This window comes from Ovis canadensis, chromosome 16 (assembly GCF_042477335.2).
Source record: "Ovis canadensis isolate MfBH-ARS-UI-01 breed Bighorn chromosome 16, ARS-UI_OviCan_v2, whole genome shotgun sequence".
Lineage (NCBI taxonomy): Eukaryota > Metazoa > Chordata > Mammalia > Artiodactyla > Bovidae > Ovis > Ovis canadensis.
In genome coordinates this window covers 75,994,060-76,012,577 of record NC_091260.1, presented here as the reverse complement: position 1 = coordinate 76,012,577, position 18,518 = coordinate 75,994,060, and the positions used below count along the sequence as shown (strand labels likewise).

The following is an 18,518-nucleotide window of genomic DNA, read 5'->3' as shown; positions in this document are numbered from 1 at the left end:
GGCGCTCAGCCTGCCCGCCCAGGCCTGGGATCTTCTAGCTTGTCCCCAGCTCCCGCGGCCGCCCGGTTTTGTTCACCTTTGCTCCCCGAGGGCCTCTCAGGCGCTGGCACCTGGTAGGCACGCTGTCCAGAGCGGTGGAAATTAAAGGAAAGGAGAGTGAGGAGACAGAGGCGCTGTTTCACCCGTGGGCTCCGCGTCCGCCCCTGGACCTGAGGTGCTTTCTGTCCAAGATGTGACGCCCCGCGACGGTCCCAACCCTCACGCCACATCTCCCCCATCCTAAAAGCTCTCTCCATGAGGATTTGGCCCACGGTCCCACGGTGCGTCCTCCTCCAGGAGGTCAGAGGCTCCCCGCGGCGGGTCCTCACCTCCTGCGCTGGGACCGACGGGGCGGGGTGCCCGGGGTAGGCCAGGCTCCGGCCGGGGGGGGGGGGCCAGGGTTGGGGGCGTTCTGGGATGGGACCCGGGCCGTCGCTGCGGGCCGGCTCTCTGCGTTTGGCAACCAGCCGCGGAGTCTGAGCCGGGGTGGTGGCTTCTGACCGTGAATCCGTCTCGACTCCGCAGATAAAGGGACCCCGGCCAGGGGTGAGGAAGGGGGGAACCCTTCGGGCCTGGAGCCGCCCCTTCCCACCCAAATGTCATCCCCCCAACCCCGGCGGCTCCAGGACAGCGGCTCCGAGGCGTTCGTTGAGAAGCCATCTGAAAGGGACCGCTGACCCGGGTCCTCTCCCGGGTCCCCCGCGCCCCCTCGGCTTGGGATGTTCCCGGGGGCAGCCCGGAGCTCCCGGTTCAGAGGGGCAGGGTCCCCAGCTGGCCACCATCTCCCACGCATCCACCCGTCCTCCGTGCCCAGGGCCGTCTTAACCGGGGAGCGAAGTTGGCTTCAGAGCCCAGACTCCCGGAAAAAATGCACAAACAGGCTGGGTGTCTCGGACACTGAGAAACTGCCCACCTCCCAACCCTCTCCCCACCCCGCCACCCCAGCCCGCAGGCCTGACGCCCGGGGCGGCTCTGGGCCCAGGGATTTGGTGTTCCCGACGGCTGAGCCCGCTGCATCCTCCGACCCCCACCTTCACCCTCATCCCGAGAGCAGGGGCGGGGCCGCCAGCCACGAGGGCGTTCGGGTTCTTTAGTTGTCGCTTCTGGTTCTCCCGCGTGCGCATTTCTCAGCTCCCGGGCACAGCAGCCGGCTGCGCCGAACCCGCGGGGCCGAGGCGCCCCCTGCTTAGCTCTTAACTTTTGCCAGGATCGCGCCGGGTTCTGCGGGGTGGGGGTGGGGGGTTGGGGGGGTGCGGCGCGGGACCCCGGGGCGCGCGCCTCCTCGGGCTCGGCCTCCCCCGCCCGCTTCCCGCGCGGTCCCCGCCCGCGCCCGCCCGCCGCGCTCGGAAAGCCCCCGCGGCTCCTCCTACCCCCGAGGGGCTTTCTCCAGCCTCCGGTGTGACTCGAGTCTTGGAGCGCGGCCGCCCGGCGCGCGTTTCCGCCGAGCTGGAGCGCGCAGAGCCCTCCTGCTTTTCTGGGGCCGCCGGGGACAAGGGGCGGTGACCTCGGTGCGCGCCCGGCGTCCCCGGCTCCCGGCCCGCTCCCTGGCCCCCCGGCCCGCGCCCTGGCCGCCGGCATGGTGCTGCTGGCCGGGCCCGGGCCGGAGGGCGGCGGGGCGCGCCGCGTGTCCCCAGAGCCACCGTCCCCACCTCGGGACGCGCAGGCCGGGGAGGACCCAGCTGACTACGAGGAGTACGAGGACTTCTCGAGTCTGCCCGACACCCGCAGCGTCGCCTCGGACGACTCCTTCTACCCTTACGGAGATGAGGAGGAGTACAGCTCGGTGAGCGCGGAGAGCGCTCCGGAGGCCGTTCCGGAGGGCGTCCCGGAGGCGGCAACCCTCCTGCGCGCCGCCTGCGCCAACGACGTGGGGCTGCTGAGGGCGCTGGTGCGGCGGGGGCCCAGCGCGGAAGAGGTGCAGGAGACCGATCGCAACGGCCGGGTAAGAGCGCGCCCGCGCGGGGTTCGGGGCCCCTCCGCCCTCCTCGGCCCCGGCCCGGAGATGACTTTGCCGCGGCCGAGAGCGCGGTTTCCCGGCTCCACGGGAGCGCGGCGCGCTCGGCGCCCTGGGCGGCCTGCCCATCCCGGGCCGGAGGGAGCAGCACAATTGCTCCGAGGTCACAGCGCCGCGGGGACCGTCGCCAGACCCGCGTGCTCACCGCAGCCCCTTCTAGTTTCCCGCCCGCGGAGTCTTCCGATGCTCCCCTGGGGCCCGCACTGGGATCTGAGTTGGGGCGTCTCGCGGGTCCCTTCACTCCGGTCCCCTCTGACCATCAACCCTCCTCGCCTGCAGGGGAAACTCCTTCTGCAAAATGCCCCAGTCGCCCCCAGTGCCCCCAGGGTTCGGCCCTCTCGCTGCCCCTGCGCTTTGCCTTCCATGCCCGAGCGCGGGTAGGCTTCTGCTCGCCTCCCGGGTTCGGAGTTGGTTCTGGGACTCCCTGCTTCCTCGCATCCCTCCCTCTGCTCAGGCGCGGCCGCGCCCGGTGACCCACGCGGTGGCCGGACAGCGCGATCTCCGACTGGGCTATCCGCACGGTCACCGCGGAGAGCCGGGGGCCATCGCGCGCTCCCCTTCCCCGGGCAGGTCCCGGGAGGGGAGCACAGCCGGGCGGCAGGAGCACAGCCGCAGGGCAGGCGGGCGTGGGGGTGGGGAGAAGCACGAGGGATTCATGAGTCATGACAAGACTCGGGGACGATGAGAAACACTGAGAAAAAAAAGAAAGAAAAAGTTGGCTCTAGAAAGACTGGCTCTCGGAACGCAGCCCACCAAAGCCGCGGTAGGAGACAAGCCACAGGGTGAGCGCAGCGGCCAGGTGCCCGGGGTCGGTGCCAGGGGCGCCGTCTCCCTGCCTGTTACTGTCCCCGGGTCCCGCGGGATGGGCAGTCTCTGCCTGGCGGGCAGCCAGAGGAAAGGTGCCTTTGCTGGGGAGGTCCCACACTGAAGGGAAGGATGTGTGTCTCCTTGGAAACCGGGGGAGCCGGGTGCCTTTGGTTTATGGCGGGGCCGGGGAGGGGGGCGCGGGGGTGTTCCTCCTCTGCCTGTGGTCTGGGCCCTGCTCAGGCAGACTGGAGCTCCTGCAGGTATGGTCGAACTTGACACCGCAGTTGAACTTGGGGAGGGCTCTCGTCTTGGTGTAATGTGTCCGGTGGTGCTGGACCCTAGATCCCGAAGGCTCCCAGAGCTGGAGAGGGGCCCGCGTGGGCAGCATCACCCCGGTGACCCTGGGACACCCCGGGGATGCCTGCACCCCAGCCCTCCCTCTGGCCGCCAGGCGGCCCCGGCTGACTGTGCAGCTCTGCTTTCGCTTTTACCAAGGTGACTTTTCACAGATGTTCACGGGAGACCTGTTTCCTGAAGCTGGTAACCGGGGGCTGCCTTAAAGGAAGCCCCACAAAGGTCAGGAAGGGTCAGGGATGGGGTGGATCTCTCCCCTGTTGGAGGCCGCGCGGGGTCTCCTGGGGCCTGGGTTGCCCAGCCCCCACTTTGGGCTCCACTAGGCTGTGCTTTGTTGTGTTTCCTTTGGGGGCAAAAGAGAAAGTTGGAAAGCAACTGCACTGGAGACCACCGAGGACCACGTGAACCATCCCCAAGGGGCTTGGGTCTGTCGCACTGAGTTTTGCCGCCTCTTCTGAAAGCCTCGAGGGCTTCCCTGATAGCTCAGTTGGTAAAGAATCCACCTGCAATGCAGGATACCGGGGTTCGATCCCTGGGTCAGGAAGGTCCCCTGGAGAAGGGAAAGGCTACCCACTCCAATATTCTTGGGTTTCCCTTGTGGCTCAGCTGGTAAAGAATCCGCCCCCAAGGCGGGAGACCTGGGTTCAGTCCCTGGCTTGGGAAGATCCCCTGGAGAAGGGAAAGGCTACCCACTCCAGTATTCTGGCCTGGAGAATTCCAGGGACTGCATAGTCCATTGAGGTGCAAAGAGTCCGATGTGACTGAGCAACTTTCACTATGAAAGCCTCTCCCTCAGTGCAGAGTCAGGGGTGGCCAGCTCCGGTCTCTCAGCACCTCTCTGCCTCAGTTTCCCCGCTATGATGTGGGGCTGATGGCAGCTTCAATCTGCCAGGCTACTGAGCACTAGATCCCTGGCACACAGCTCTCTGATGTGGCCGTGTTTACTGTCTTGCCCTGTTTTTCACTCACTTACCTTCCCCATCCTCCAGGTTGTTTTGTTTTGTTTTGTTTTGTTTTCTTGCGATCAGGCAAAGCTATTTTTCTTTGTGCTTTCCCCCTCGATTACAGAGTCTCCCTTCATTTTTCTGCTCTGAGCCTCCTCTCTGCTCCCCACCAAATCAGGATGGAGAAATGGCCCACAGCCCATCAATGACAAAGGCTCACAGCCCATCAAGCCCTTTTATCTTCTGATCAGAAGGAGCGGGTCCTGTGTTCTGGGCTTTGAGGGGGTGAGGTGAGAGCTTCTCTTCTTCCCGGTGGCTTCTTGATCCTGTTATCAAACAGCCTTTGTCTTTCTGAAGCACTTTGAAAGAGTGAAGTGTCACAAGGGCCAAAACACAACCCTGTAGCAGATGGGGTAGTGAGTCACTGATGAGCATTCACTGCAGACCTACTGTGTGCCAGGCACGAGTGGGCACTGCAGGGTCGCCTGAATCAAACGGTCTCTGCCTTGAGAGTCTTCACCTTTTAACTGAGGAAGATCTCAGAGTGATAGTACCCAGTGCTTAGAGAATAATAATAGTACCCAGTGCTTAGAGAGTACTAGCGCCCAGTGCTTAGAGGGTAATAGCGCCCAGTGCTTATACCCAGAGGCAGGATGTGAGAGGAGCTCTACAGAAGTGCAGAGCAAATGTTTTGGAAACCTGGACCTGAAGACAATCAGGGAAGCCAGTGAAGGGTGACTTTGGAGGTGGTGGTGGGAGGGCCTTCTAGGCAGCCAGATGGCACCAAGGCAGTGGTCGGTCACAGTGCGGGACAATGTGGTCGCTGAAGCCAGAGGGGCTTTCCGGGGCTAGCTGCTGAGGGGCCGGCCCGGAGCCGCTGGTTAAGAAATGGGAAGCTGGGAAATCTGGTTCCAGCGTGCTTGTGTCCGGCCTCGGGGCTGTGATATCCCTCCACACAGGGCCACTCGACTCAGCCACTCACAGCCTTCAGCTTCAGGTCTTCAGGGCGTCTCCTCAGGGAAGTCTTTCCTCCCATCCCCAGCCAAGCCAGCAGCTCCTGGAGCCAAGGGAGGACAGTCCGGGTGTTCAGCAATTGAGGGCTGCAGTGGGAGGTAAGGTGGGCATTCGAGAGAACAGGTGACGTCCTGGCAAAGACGTAGAGAAGACGGCTTCCTTGGTGGCTCGGGGGTTAAGAATCCCCCTGCAGATGCAGGGGACACAGGCTGATCCTGGCCCGGGAAGATTCCGTACATCATAGGGCAGCTAAGCTCGTGTGCCACAACACTGAAGCCCGAGCGCCCTAGAGCCTGTGCTGTGCAACACGAGGAGTCACCTCAGTGAGAAGCCTGCGCGCTGCAAGGAGGGAAAGCCTGACTGTAGCCATGAAGACCCAGCACAGCCAAAAAAAAACAAACCAACCAACCAAACAAACAAAAAAACCGGAGTCACATTACTGAAAGCGAAAAGATGCAGAGAAGAAAACTCGGGAAGAGCACTCCAGGAAGAGGCACAGCAAATGCAAAGGTCCTGAGTCCAGAGCTGTTCAGGGGCTGGTCTGTGATCAGCAGCAGTGAAAAGCTTATGGAAAGCCTGAGCGTTTTTGCTGGAGGAGAAGGGAAATTGCATTAAGTAGCAGACTACTCAGGCCTTCCTGGTGAGTCACTGGTAAAGAATCCACCTGCCGATGCAGGAGCCGCTGGTTCCATTCCTGGGCTGGAAAGATCCCCCAGAGAAGGAAATGACTACCCACTTCAGCATTCTTGCCTGGGAAATCCCACAGACAGAGGAGCCTGGCAGGCTATATAGTCCATGGGGTCGCAGAGTCGGGATAAGACTGAGTGACTAGATAATAACAACTGAACTGCTCACAGGCTGCAGATAGCAGCTTCCCAAAAGGAAAATGTCTCTAAAGGCTTTTTAGGGGTTTGTGTTGATTGAACTGTCGATCTCTGGTCCATTGAGAAGAGAGTTTGCCAGGGTGAGAGAAGTTTCATTTGGCTGGAGTAAACTAAGGATCAGACTTATTTTGTTTAAGAAGGTATGTTCTGGGGACTTTGCTGATGGTCCAGTGATTAAGACTCCAGGTTTCCAATGCAAGGGATAAGGGTTTGATCCCTGGTCAGGGAACTAGATACCCTGTGCTACGCTGCATGGCCAAGAGAAAAAAAAGGTGTGTTGTTTCCTGGTTCCTGAGATCCAGTAGAATTTTGGACCTGGCTCAGCAGAGTCTTCTTCTAAAATATTTATTGTTCTAAAAGGATTGCATAACTGAATATGCAACATGTAAATATTTGTCAAACAATCCAGAAGTATTCAGAGTGTGCTCTGCTGTCTTGTAGGTTTATGCCTGTTTTGTTCCCGCTGACTTGGGGACAATTCTCCTTCTTAATTCTTCACTTCTCTTCTGAGGCAAGGCCCCGACAACTCTGCAGAGAGGACTGCAGCCAAAGGAAACGTTTGTGCTGTGTTCACTGTTACAGAACGGCGGCTTGAATGTCAGACAGCTCTTGAACCAAATTAGGCCCAATTCTGCTACCTTGAAAATATTGTACTCCTTCCTTTAAAAAAAAAAAATTAAATTTATTCAAGTCATGCCACATGGCTTATAGAACTTAGTTCCGTGGCCAGAGATTAAACCCGGGTCCTCAGCAATGCAAGTCGAAGCCCTAACCACTGGACCACCAGGGAAGCCCCCTCCTCTCTTGATGGGATTCTTCTCTTACATGTTTAAGTTCCAGTTCCCTTTGCTGAAATGTTTCAAAGACCCCTTCACCCATTTGCTCAATTGGCTCAGAAATGGCTGCAGTCACCATCTGCAGTGATTTTGGAGCCCAAGAAAAGAAAATTTCTGTTTCCATTGTTTCCCCAACTATTTGCCATGAAGTGATGGGACCAGATGCCATGATCTTAGTTTTTTGTATGTTGAGTTTTAAGCCAGCTTTTTCACTCTCCTCTTTCATCTTCATCAATAGTCTCTTCAGTTCTTCACTTTCTGCCATAAGGGTGGTGTCATCTACATATCTGAGGTTATTGATATTTCTCCCAGCAATCTTGATTCCAGCTTGTGCTTCATCCAGCCTGGCATTTTTCATGATGTACTCTGCATATAAGTTAAATAAACAGAGTGACAATATACAGCCTTGACATATTCCTTTCCCAATTTGGAACCAGTCTGTTGTTCCTTGTCCAGTTCTAACCGTTGCTTCTTGATCTGCATACAGCTTTCTCAGGAGGCAGGTCAGGTGGTCTGGTATTCCCATCTCTTGAAGAATTTTCCACAGTTTATTGTGATCCACATAGTCAAAGACTTTGGCATAGTCAATAAAGCAGACGTAGGTGTTTTTCTGGAATTCTCTTGCTTTTTCAGTGATCCAGCAGAGATGTTGGCAACTTGATCTCTGGTTCCTCTGCCTTTTCTAAATCCAGCTTGATTTTCTGGAAGTTTGCGGTTCATGTACTGTTGAAGCCTGGCTTGGAGAATTTTGAGCATTACTTTGCTAGCGTGTGAGATGAGAGCAATTGTGCGGTAGTTTGAACATTCTTTGCCATTGTCTTTCTTTGGGATTGGAATGAAAACTGATCTTTTCCAGTCCTGTAGCCACTGCTGAGTTTTCCACATTGAATGCAACACTTTCACAGCATCATCTTTCAGGATCTGAAATAGCTCAACTGGAATTCCATCACCTCCAGTAGCTTTGTTCATAGTGATGCTTCCTAAGGCCCACTTGACTTCGCATTCCAGGATATCTGGTTCTAGGTGAGTGATCACACCATCGTGGTTATCTGGGTTATGAAGATCTTTTTTGTATAGTTATGTGTATCCTTGCCACCTCTTAATATCTTCTGCTTCTGTTAGGTCTATACCATTTCTGTTCTTTATTGTGCCCATCTTTGCATGAAATGTTCCCTTGGAATCTCTAATTTTCTTGAAGAGATCTCTAGTCTTTCCCCATTCTATTGTTGTCCTTTACGTCTTTGCATTGATCACTGAGGAAGTGATTTTTTTTTTTAATGTTTATTTATTTGGCTGGGCTAGGTCTTAGTTGCAGCGTGTAGAATCTAGTTCCCTGACCAGGAATCCAAGCTGCGCTCCTTGCAGTGAAAGCACAGACTCTAAACCACTGGACCGCCAAGGAAGTCCCCCATTTCTTTCATTTTCTGGTTAAAAAAGGACAGGACTTCCCTGACAGTCCAGTGCTTAAGACTTCATGCTTCCACTGCAGGCGGCAAGGTTTGATCTTTGGTTGGGGAACTAAGATTTCACATACTGTGAGGCGTGGCAAAAAAAAACACAAAGTGGGAAAAAAAAAAAAGGACACGATGTTTTTAAGAGTAATTTTAGGTTCACAGCAAAATTGAGGGGAGGGAGCAGAGATTTCCCTTACATCCTCTACTCTCCCGAGGCACATCCTCCTGCCCCCATTGTCAACATCCCCCACCAGAGTGGTTTGCTGTAACTGATGAAGTTACACTGATCCATCACAATCAACCAAACCCCATGGTTTACCTTGGTTACCCTTGGTGTTGGACATTGTATTGTTGTTTCCTTTCTGTGTCATGTCTGACTCTTGGGACCCCGTGGACTGGATATAGCCCGCCAGGCTTCTCTGTCCGTGGGATTTCCCAGGCAAGAATACTGGAGGGGGTTGCCATTCTGTGGGTTTGGACAAATGTGTAATGACTCGTATTCACCACTATAGTATCATAAAGTGTCCCTTGTGTTCCTCATGTAAGTGTATCAGTTATCTATGGCCACAGCAACGCTGCATAACAAATAACTGAAACCTCAGGGGTGTACACACCAGTCACATGTTGCTGAGGGTGGCCAGCCCAGCCCATCTCAGCCGAATATGCTTTTAGCAGGGGGTTGGCTGCAGATGGCAGGACGGGGATGGTCTTGGCCGGAGTGGCTGGTCTCTGCTCTGTGTGGTCTCTCCTCCTGCAGCAGGCTGGCCTGGGCCTGTTCTCCGTGGCAGGGGCCGAGTTGCCGGGGAGCAAGCAGATCAAGAAAGGTTCAGCGTCAGTTCTGCAGAAGCAGGTTACAAAGCCAAGCCTGGATTTATCCTCTAAGTGTGAACTTGCTTTTGCTTGTAGTGGATGTGGTTCACTAACCCTCAGCATTTCTGTTTATTTAAAATTTATCTTTATTGAGGAATATTTCAGATAGGTGCCCGAGTAGAAGGTATTAAGAACCTCCCATGTCCTAACCGTCCAGCCTCAGTGAGTATCAGCTCCTGAAGGCCTGTTTTAATTTTGATGGACAGGGTTTTATTTAATGCTGCTTTTGGTTGGGAAGATTCCCCTGGAGAAGGAAATGGCAACCCACTCCAGCATTCTCGCCTGGAGAATCCCATGGACGGCGGAACCTGATGGGCTATAGTCCACGGGGTCGCAAAGAGTCGGACACGACCAAGTGACTTCACCTGGTGGGTGTGTGTGTTTCAGAAACCTAGGGGAAGCATTGTCAGGGGGTTTTGAAGCCGGGATGGATTTTGGAGGTTGGTGGTTCCTATCATTTTTTAGTAGAAGAAAGTGGGGCTCAGGGAAGAGGGCCTCTAGATATATCAGGAGAACTGGGCTCTAGAATGACCCGGCAGCTGTTCATGGTGAGCTGTTCATGACCCCTGTGAGCCTCCCCAAGGGGTTTCTGAGCCTTCCATCTTTGCTTCCTGGCTGCACTTGAGGAATGGGCTACCCAGAAATTCTGTGGGCTGATTTTATACTGCTGATTTCTTTTCCATCCTGTGTTTGTAAAGGAAGACTAAGACAGAGGTGTTATAAAAATCTAAAGCAGTAAGAGGGTTTAGAAACTGTTTCTGAATCTCATTTATTTGCCCAGCCTTCAGGTCAATATGATAAGTGAGCTATTGTTTAAAACTATTTTGAATGACAACTTCTAGTAGATGAGGCTATGGTATAGGGAAAGCTTTACAGTATGGGGAAAGCTTTAAGTGTGATTTAACTAATTGTAAGTTACTAAAATTCAGTTCCTCTGACCAGACCTTTAGGTCAGTAACTGATGGTTATAGGATTATTCTGATTTTCTCTTTCTTCCTGAATCCATTATGGTAATCTTTCTGTTTTTTTTAGGAAGCTGTTCCATTTTTTTCTCCTAAGTATTAAAGTTTAGTAGTATGAGCTTTTTACAGAATTCTCTTTTTAATCTCTGCTATAACATATTATATCCTGTATTTTGGCACTTTTTACGTTTAAGCTGTTTCTCTTTTGTGGTGCTGCTTAGTCACTCAGTCACGTCCGACTTTCTCTCTTCAAAAATATTTTATTGTCTTTTCAGAAAATCAGCTTTTGTTCTGGATCTGTTTCCTTCTTCGCTATTTCATTAATTTCTGCTTTCCTTTTTATTATTTCCTTCCTTCAGGTTTATTCTACATATAACTTTCAAAGTATCATTTTCATTTTTCCCCACAAGTTTTGGTATGTAACATTTTATTATTGTTATGTTCTCATTTACATTAATGATTTCCTCTTTTTTTTTTTGACCTAGCAGTTATTTAGAAGGGTATTTAATTTTTAAAATATATATTGTTATTCTTTATATAAAATAACCTTTGAAGCCTGATTCAGAGACTATAGTCTGCGTAATACTCTGAAAATTTTTGAAACTGACTTTATAGCCTATTGGGCCAGTAATTCTAAATCATAATGAAAGTCGCTCAGTCACGTCTGGCTGTATAGTCCATGGAATTGTCCAGGCCAGAATACTGGAGTAGGTAGCCTTTCCCTTCTCCAGGGGATCTTCCCAACCCAGGGATTGAACCCAGCTCTCCCACATTGCAGGCAGATTCTTTACCAGCTGAGCCACAAGGGAAGCCCAAGAATACTGGAGTGGGTAGCCTATCCCTTCTTTAGCGGATCTTCCCGACCCAGGAATCGAACTGGGGGTCTCCTGCATTGCAGGCAGACTATTTACCAACTGAGCTATCAGGGAAGCCCCAATTATCTAAATCATAACCATGTGATATTTTATAATTTCTCCAAATTAAGTCAAAATAATTCCATATGTGTAAAAATATGTAATTTCCTTTAATTAAAAGAAATAAGAAGGATGTAGAGAAGTTGTTAAACTATGTGAACAAAGGAAATATGTGAACAAAGGAAATATGTTTCATTCTAGATGGTTGGAAAATTATTCTTTTAGACAGTTGGTAGAATAATGGTGTATGTATGGCGTGTGTGTGTGTTTATGAGTTCAGATTTTATGATGAAGTAGGATATTAAAAATCCTTGATGTCACTCGATGTGTGTGTACAAAAAGAATAGAGACTACTTTTTAATGGTATTTCTGAATTTTAAAGACAGTTGAGGGTGGCATTTACTTATTTCTACTAAGTCAGAGACACGGAAATGAAGCGAGACATGAAATCCTGAGTGACAGTTGGGTAGGTGGCAAAATTGGATTGGAGGGGTGGGATTTGAGAGCAGTTTCAAAGGATCAGAAAAGCAACGTATGCTTCTAAAGGCATATCGATGTCAGCCCTGAATGAGTTCAGATCCAGGCAGGCGTGTGATGGGTAGGGGGAGATGGAGGAAGCAAGCATTTCCCTCAGCTTCTGTTTCTGAAATGTATCTGGCTCCTGGGCGAGAGGTTATACCTGGCGAGGGACATCCCAGCGGAGAGAGGTATGGAGGCGAGGCCAGGGGAGAGGCAGGACCTCTGCTCAGGGCCGGTGCCTGCCGGTAAAGGGTATCGCATTTATAGCAGCACACTTGCTGGGATAAGGAAAGACACGGGAAGTCAGTTGAAAAGTGAAGGGCTTCCCTGGAGGCTCAGTGGTAAAGAATCCGCCTGCTAGTGTAGGAGACACAGGTTCGGTCCCTGGTCTGGGAAGCCCCCGCATGCCTCGGGGCACGTAAGCCCCTGGGCCCCGAGGGTTGAGCCTGTGTGCTAGAGCTCATGCTCAGCAGCAAGAAGGCAGCGAGAAGCCTGGGCCCACAACCAGAGAGGAGCCCCTGCCTGCTGCAGCTAGGGGAAAGCCTGCGCAGCAGTGGAGACCCAGTATAGCTGAAGAAATGAATGAAGAAAGGGAGGGAGGAAGGAAGGTGGAGAAATTAGGCTGAGTGAGAAAAAGTCTCTAAGGATTATATGCCATGTGGTTCTGTTTATGTAATCTTCCCGAGGTAATGCAGTTGTAGAGATGAGACCTTCTCGTGGGCTTCCCTGGTGGCTCAGCTGGTAAAGAATCCGCCTGCAATGTGGGAGACCTGGGTTTGATCCCTGGTTTGGGAAGATCCCCCGGAGAAGAGAAAGGTTACCCACTCCAGTATTGTGGCCTGGAGAATTCCATGAACTGTATAGTCCGTGGGGTCGCAAAGAGTCAGACACGACTGAGCGACTTTCACTTTCAGAGATGGACAACAGACTGGGAGTTGCTGGGTTAGGGCTCTGTGGAGAGGAGTGGATGGTACTCTGGCTGGGACAGGCCTGCTTCTAGATCGTGGTGGTGGTTACCTGGAGCTGCATGAGGGTTACAATGGCAGAGGAACACACACAGACACACACAGACACACACACACACACACACACACACACATACACACACCGGGGACACCTGAACAAGCTCTGAATGAAGCAATGCCCCTTTCATGATGCTTTTGTACTGTAATTATGCAAGAAGTTGATACTGGGGAGACAGACTGAAGGGGTGGCTTCGTGTCAGTTGACCACTATTTCAAAATCAAAAATTTAGTAAAAATGAGGGAAGGCATGCATTACCTTTTATCTGTAGCCCTACCACATGAATAGGCTGGATTTTGGAAGCTAAAGCAGGATCACTAGTTAATATGGGGAGATGGAACTGATGGGAATATTCGGTGTTTGAATGTTGCTACTCAAGTGTGGTTCAGTGAGGTGGTCATCTAGGGTTTTTCCCCAAATGCAGGATTGCAGGCCCTCCCTAGATGTACAGAACCAGAGTCTGCGCTCTTAGTGATGGGCATGTTCCCCTGTGGGAAGGGCTATGGAACTTTGCTCTGAGAGGAGGAAGCAAGTGTGGTGGCCAGAGATGGTAGCCTTCGGTTGGTCATATGACCCTGGACAAGTCACATGGGTTCCCAGCCTCAGTTTCCTCCAGATGCCCATCTAGAAAAGGGGGTGCTTTTTATGAGGCTCACAATAACCTCATGGAAGTTCTAGGCAGAATGAATCAGTGGGTGCTCAGTGAGGGCAGCCGTTGTTTCTGTGGGTGAATTAACCTCAAGATGGGTTTCTAGTCCTGTAGTTTCAATTTCAACCAAGGGAAAAGATGGGAGCAAATTAAACATCTAGCCAAAGAGGAGCGGTCAAGCCAATAGTGTGTCTGTCACTTGGTAAGGGCCCGTTTGTAAATGTAAACATTAGTTAAGAGGGTAGATCTGGGGTTATGCGTTCGTACCTTGAGGACAGTGGCGGCTGGGGCCATGGGTCCAGGCGAAGCAAGGTGGGAGGGGAGGCAGGGGACTGGGACCCCATCTCGGGAGCACCTTTGACTGTGGGCGGTGGCGTTGGTGGCTTGCAGGAGAATGGGCAGAGTCCAGACTCATTTCCTGTGGGTTCACGGTCGTGCAGAGCCCTGGGTGGGAGCGTAGGACACTGTGGGACTATCAGGGCCTGACCCAGTCGCGACGTTCTGCTGTGAACACACAGCTGCGCTGGGTTCCTGAGGTCCCCTTCCACTTCTGTTTCACCTCCCGGGCGTCCCCCAGGACCTGGCCCGACCTGCTCCGGGCAGGAGGGTCAGGCTGCATTGCTTCCTTCTAGGCCTTCCAGCCTTTGTATTTGGGAACACAATGGTTGTGTGCTAAAAATAGCAGCAGTGACATAGCCGCCTGGATGGTTTTGTGGATCTGTGAGTCAGGCCTTTTTCCCTTGGTCATAGGAAATGGGTGGGTTTCTAGGAAATGAATTCTGTGTACGGTAGCGCTGGGATGGTCCGACGGCTGGACCAGGGCGAGGAGTCCTGGTGTCACACAGAGACGCTCCTGCCTGCTGTCCGTCTTGTTTAAGAGGACCCAGTTCTTAGGGGAGCCTGTGCTTCCGAAGTGCAAAGGGACATAGAGGACACCGTGAAGCAGGGGAGGGAGTGACTGATGCATCGTTACCCGCAGGCCCAACTCTGTTGAGGGGTGCTGGCACAGGCCACCTCTGAGGTCCCCAGGCTCACCCTCCATGTGCGCTGGTGGGTGGGAAGCACCCACTGGTGCTGAAGGGGGATCGGGTCTCTCCGGTATGCCCAGAATTTCCTTGTGTTGGCATCAAAGTCCCACATCCTGGGAAACCCCGGTGCCCCTGGCCAACTGGGATGGCCAGTCACCGTGCCTAGGATGTGTGTGTACTGGGGCCACACACAAAGCGTCACCTCACAGAAGCTGAAAGGCCCACTGACCACGGAGTTCCTCCTTCAGCAGAACCTGGAAAAGCTACTTGGGAGGAAAGCTGTTGCGTTAAGTTCTAGTTGGACCACAGAGAAGTGTGAGTGCCAAAGAATTGACGCTTTCAAAGTGTAGTGCTAGAGAAGAGACTTGAGAGTCCTTTGGACAGGAAGATCAGACCAGTCAATCCTAAAAAAAAGAAAGCCTGAATATTCATTGGAAGGACTGATGCTGAAGCTGAACTCCAATCCTCTGGTCACCTGATTCGAAGAGCTTACTCACTGGAAACAACCCTGATGCTGGGAAAGATTAAAGGCAGGAGGAGAAGGGGAGGACAGAGGATGAGATGGTTGGATGGCATTACCAACTCAATGAACATGAGTTTGAGTAAACTCTGGGAGATGGTGAAGGACAGGGAAGCCTGGTGCGCTGTAGTCCATGGGATCACAAAGAGTCGGATACAACTGAGCGACTGAACACCAACAGTAGTATCTGGGGCACGTCCATGGAGAGGGAAGCATCTGCCTAAATGTAGTCGCTTTGGGTCCTTTGATCTCACGAGAGAGCTGCCAGCCATGGGGGACACAGCACAGATGCATCTTCCTGGGAGGATTTTGGGAGATGGGGGAGCCCTTGATCTGGGTGGACCCATGGCAGGAGGGCCTGGAGTGGGGTTCCTCTCCACTGCCATACCCGGAAAGCAGAATAAATTCATTTCTCTAAAAAATTCAGCGACTTAATTGTATAGCCATATATACACTACCATGTGTAAAGCAGGCAGTCAGTGAGAAGTTGCTGTGCGACACGGGGAGCCCAGCCTGGCGCTCTGTGATGACCTAGAAGGGTGGGGTGGGGAGAGAAGGGAGGCATGAGAGGGAGGGGGTACATGGAGAATTATGACTGATTTGCACAGTTGTATGGCAGAAACCAACACAACATTGTAAAGCATTTTTCCTCCAATTAGAAAATAAAATTAAAAAAATTCAGTTACTTGTCATAAAATGCACCAGGAAGTCTCTGGTGGATTTGTTTTAAACAGAAATAACGATTTAAAAATGTTTGGCGTAAACAAATCTAAATCCTTTGGTTTGTTTAGAATGAGGTACAAGTACATGGGGGCCTTCCCTGGTGGCTCAGATGATTAAGAATCTGCCTGCAATGCAGGAGATCTGGGTTCAGTCTCTGGGTTGGGAAGATCCCCTGGGGAAAGGAATGGCAACCCACTCCAGGATTCTTTCCTGGAGAATTTCATGGACAGAGGAGCCTGGCGGGCTACAGTCCAAGGGGTCGCAAAGAGTTGGACACGACTGAGCGACTTAACAGGCACGCAGGCAAGAAGAAACGAGAACTTTCCCTACCCCCAAAGAAGTGGATATTACTGAATGTTAGCTATTAAAACCCGTTTTCATCCATTTGGGCTGCTGTGACAGAACACCAGGCTGAGTGGCTTATAAAAATCAGATATTTATTTTTTCACAGCTCTGGAGGCTGGAAATTCAAGATCAGGGCCTTGCAGATTCAGTGTCTGGTGAGGGCTTGATTCCTGGTTCACAGATGGGCATCTTCTCTGCATCTTCACTTGACAGAGCCAGGGAAGGAGCCTTGTGGGGTCTCTTCATAAGAATACTCATCCACCTTCATGATCTAATCCCCTAAAGGCCCCACCTCCTAGGACCATCACACCTGAGGGTTAGGATTTCAGCATATGAATTCGGGGGGACACAGACATTTAAACTATAGCAAAACACATCAACTGCTGAAAGGAGATATATACATATATATATATATTTAAATGCATTTAAAGTGTCTTTCCACTTACAGAAAAGGTACATAGTTGTTTTTTTTTTTTAATATTTGTGGAAATATATGTGCAGGTCTTTTACTCAAAAAATTCCAGAGTCTGTGTGTGGACCATGGGATGGGCTTACATATAGAGACTCTCCCTCTCTAAAAATAAGAGAATCCTGCTTTTCTGGGATTCTAAACAGAAGTTTAGATGCGTAAAATGAAACAGTTCAAAATTAAGTTGTCAGAATATGCCTAGAAATAGAAAAAAAAATTCTCAAAGGAAATTAAACTTCTGAAGTTCTACGTGATGGGAAATCCCCAAAATGCAAAATTAAAGGAAGTAATCTGAAAAGGAAAGTGAAGAAAATGTATTAAAAAAAAAGTGTTGATATATAATTCACACAGTATACAATTCACTCATTTAAAAGTTTACAATTCAGTGCTTTTTAGTATATTCACAGATGTGTGCAGCCCCCTTTAGAACATCCATCGAGGAAAGAAACCTTGTACCTTTCAGCTGTCTCCTTCTATTACCTTTCAGCTGTCTCCTTCTATTCCCCGTCCCCTCCAACCCTAAGCAACTAGTATCTCCTTTCAAGATCTTAATTGCAAATTTCTGGTAAATTACGGTGTATGGTAAGAAATCACACTTTTTAAAAAAGTATGCAAAGCCCCAAATTTTAGCCTTGTCACATTGAGCCTTGGGCGGAGCTGTCCTTTTATTCACCTCTGCTTGTGATCTGCCTCTGAGATCCTCAAAGTGTGGCCCCAGTCCAGCAGTGTCCGTGGGGACCTGGGAATTGGGAACCCTCCAGGGGGTTCTGATGTGCACTCTGGGTACTCCTTGTTCAGTCGCTCAGTCATGTCTGACACTTTGTGGCCCCATGAACTACAGCACGCCAGCCTTCCCTGTCCTTCACTGTCTCCTGGAGTTTGCTCAGACTCATGTCCATTGAGGTGATGATGCCATCCAACCACCTCACTCTCTGCACCCACTTCTCCTCCTGCCCTCAGTCTTTCCAGCATCAGGATCTTTTCCAATGAGTCGGCTCTTTGCATCAAGTGGCCGAAGTATTGGAGCTTCAGCTTCACCATCCACTTAGGATTGACTCCATCTCCTTGGTGTCCAAGGGACTCTCAAGAGTCTACTCCAGCATCACAGTTTGAAAGCATCAGTTTTTCAGGGCTCAGCCTTCCTTATGGTCCAGCTCTCAGATCTGTATGTGACTACTGGAAGAAAACATAGTTTTGACTATATGGACTTATGTGGGGATTCTCGAGGCAAGAATACTGGAGTGGGTTGCTATGCCCTCCTCCAAGGGATCTTCCCAACCCAGGGATCACACCCAGGTCTCCCACATTGCAGGTGGATTCTTTACTGTCTGAGCCACCAGGGAAACCCTTGGTACCCCTGGTGGACTGCATTTCCATCTCCATTAATGTTTCTGCCAACTCCTCCTGAAAGAGTGTGTGCCTCGCTATCTGGTCTTGAGAGAGGCTGGAGGTCCACGTCCTCAGGGTTTTCTGGCTTCCCCACCTTTTTGCCTCTTGCATCAGGGGATAATGGTTGTGTTGTGAGCAAGGCCAGCCTGGTTTTGTCCTTGACCTGGTCTCCGGGGCCGAGGACTTGGGAAGTGCTCAGTGAAGGCTGTGGATGGCTTGTCATCGCCATCCCTGCCCCGCTGAGAGAAACCCCTTCCAGGGTGGACTTGGTCCCCACTTGCTCCTGCCTTGGCGGCTGTCCCTCACCGCCTCTCGTGACCTTTTCCACCTTTCCCTGTGCTAGTTCTTTCCCTTCTTCTTGCAACATCTTTGGATCTCTCTGGTCCTAAAAAAGAAAACACGCACACGCACCAACTCCAAATCAAAGAAACCCACGACTCACTTGCCCGCAGGCACCTAAACTTCCTCTGCTTCTGAAAGCTAAGGGCATGTGGAGCTGGTGGGTACTTGCCCTGGTGACCGATGCCCAGCCTCGCCCCGGGGGCTGGGGGGCTGTTCCCTGCACCTTCTCTGGTTGCGCCTGCCACTCAGTCTGCGGTTTCATCATTGGGCGTCGGAAAGCATCCTTTCCTGGGTTCTGGCTTCACACTCTTAAGCTCTGATTTCTTCCCTCCCAGCCCACCCTTGGCCTAGGACAGGGCTGCCTGTGCCTCGCGTCCCCGTCCCTACCACCAGCATTATGGAATCAGAAACTGACCTCC

General features: G+C 51.8%; 1 protein-coding gene across 2 annotated transcripts in view; it reads left to right on the top strand.

Annotated features, from left to right (window-relative positions):
* Positions 1-1,138: 1,138 nt before the first annotated feature.
* ANKRD33B (ankyrin repeat domain 33B) overlaps positions 1,139-18,518 on the top strand; it is a 101,546-nt gene continuing 84,166 nt past the window's right edge. Inside the window, exon 1 of one of the 2 annotated variants that reach the window (XM_069556075.1) lies at positions 1,139-1,981. In XM_069556075.1, the coding sequence (XP_069412176.1) occupies positions 1,616-1,981 (366 nt within the window). In that variant the 5' untranslated portion in view covers positions 1,139-1,615. The remainder of the gene's footprint in view (positions 1,982-18,518) is intronic. The other variant, XM_069556076.1, reaches the window with a different exon arrangement.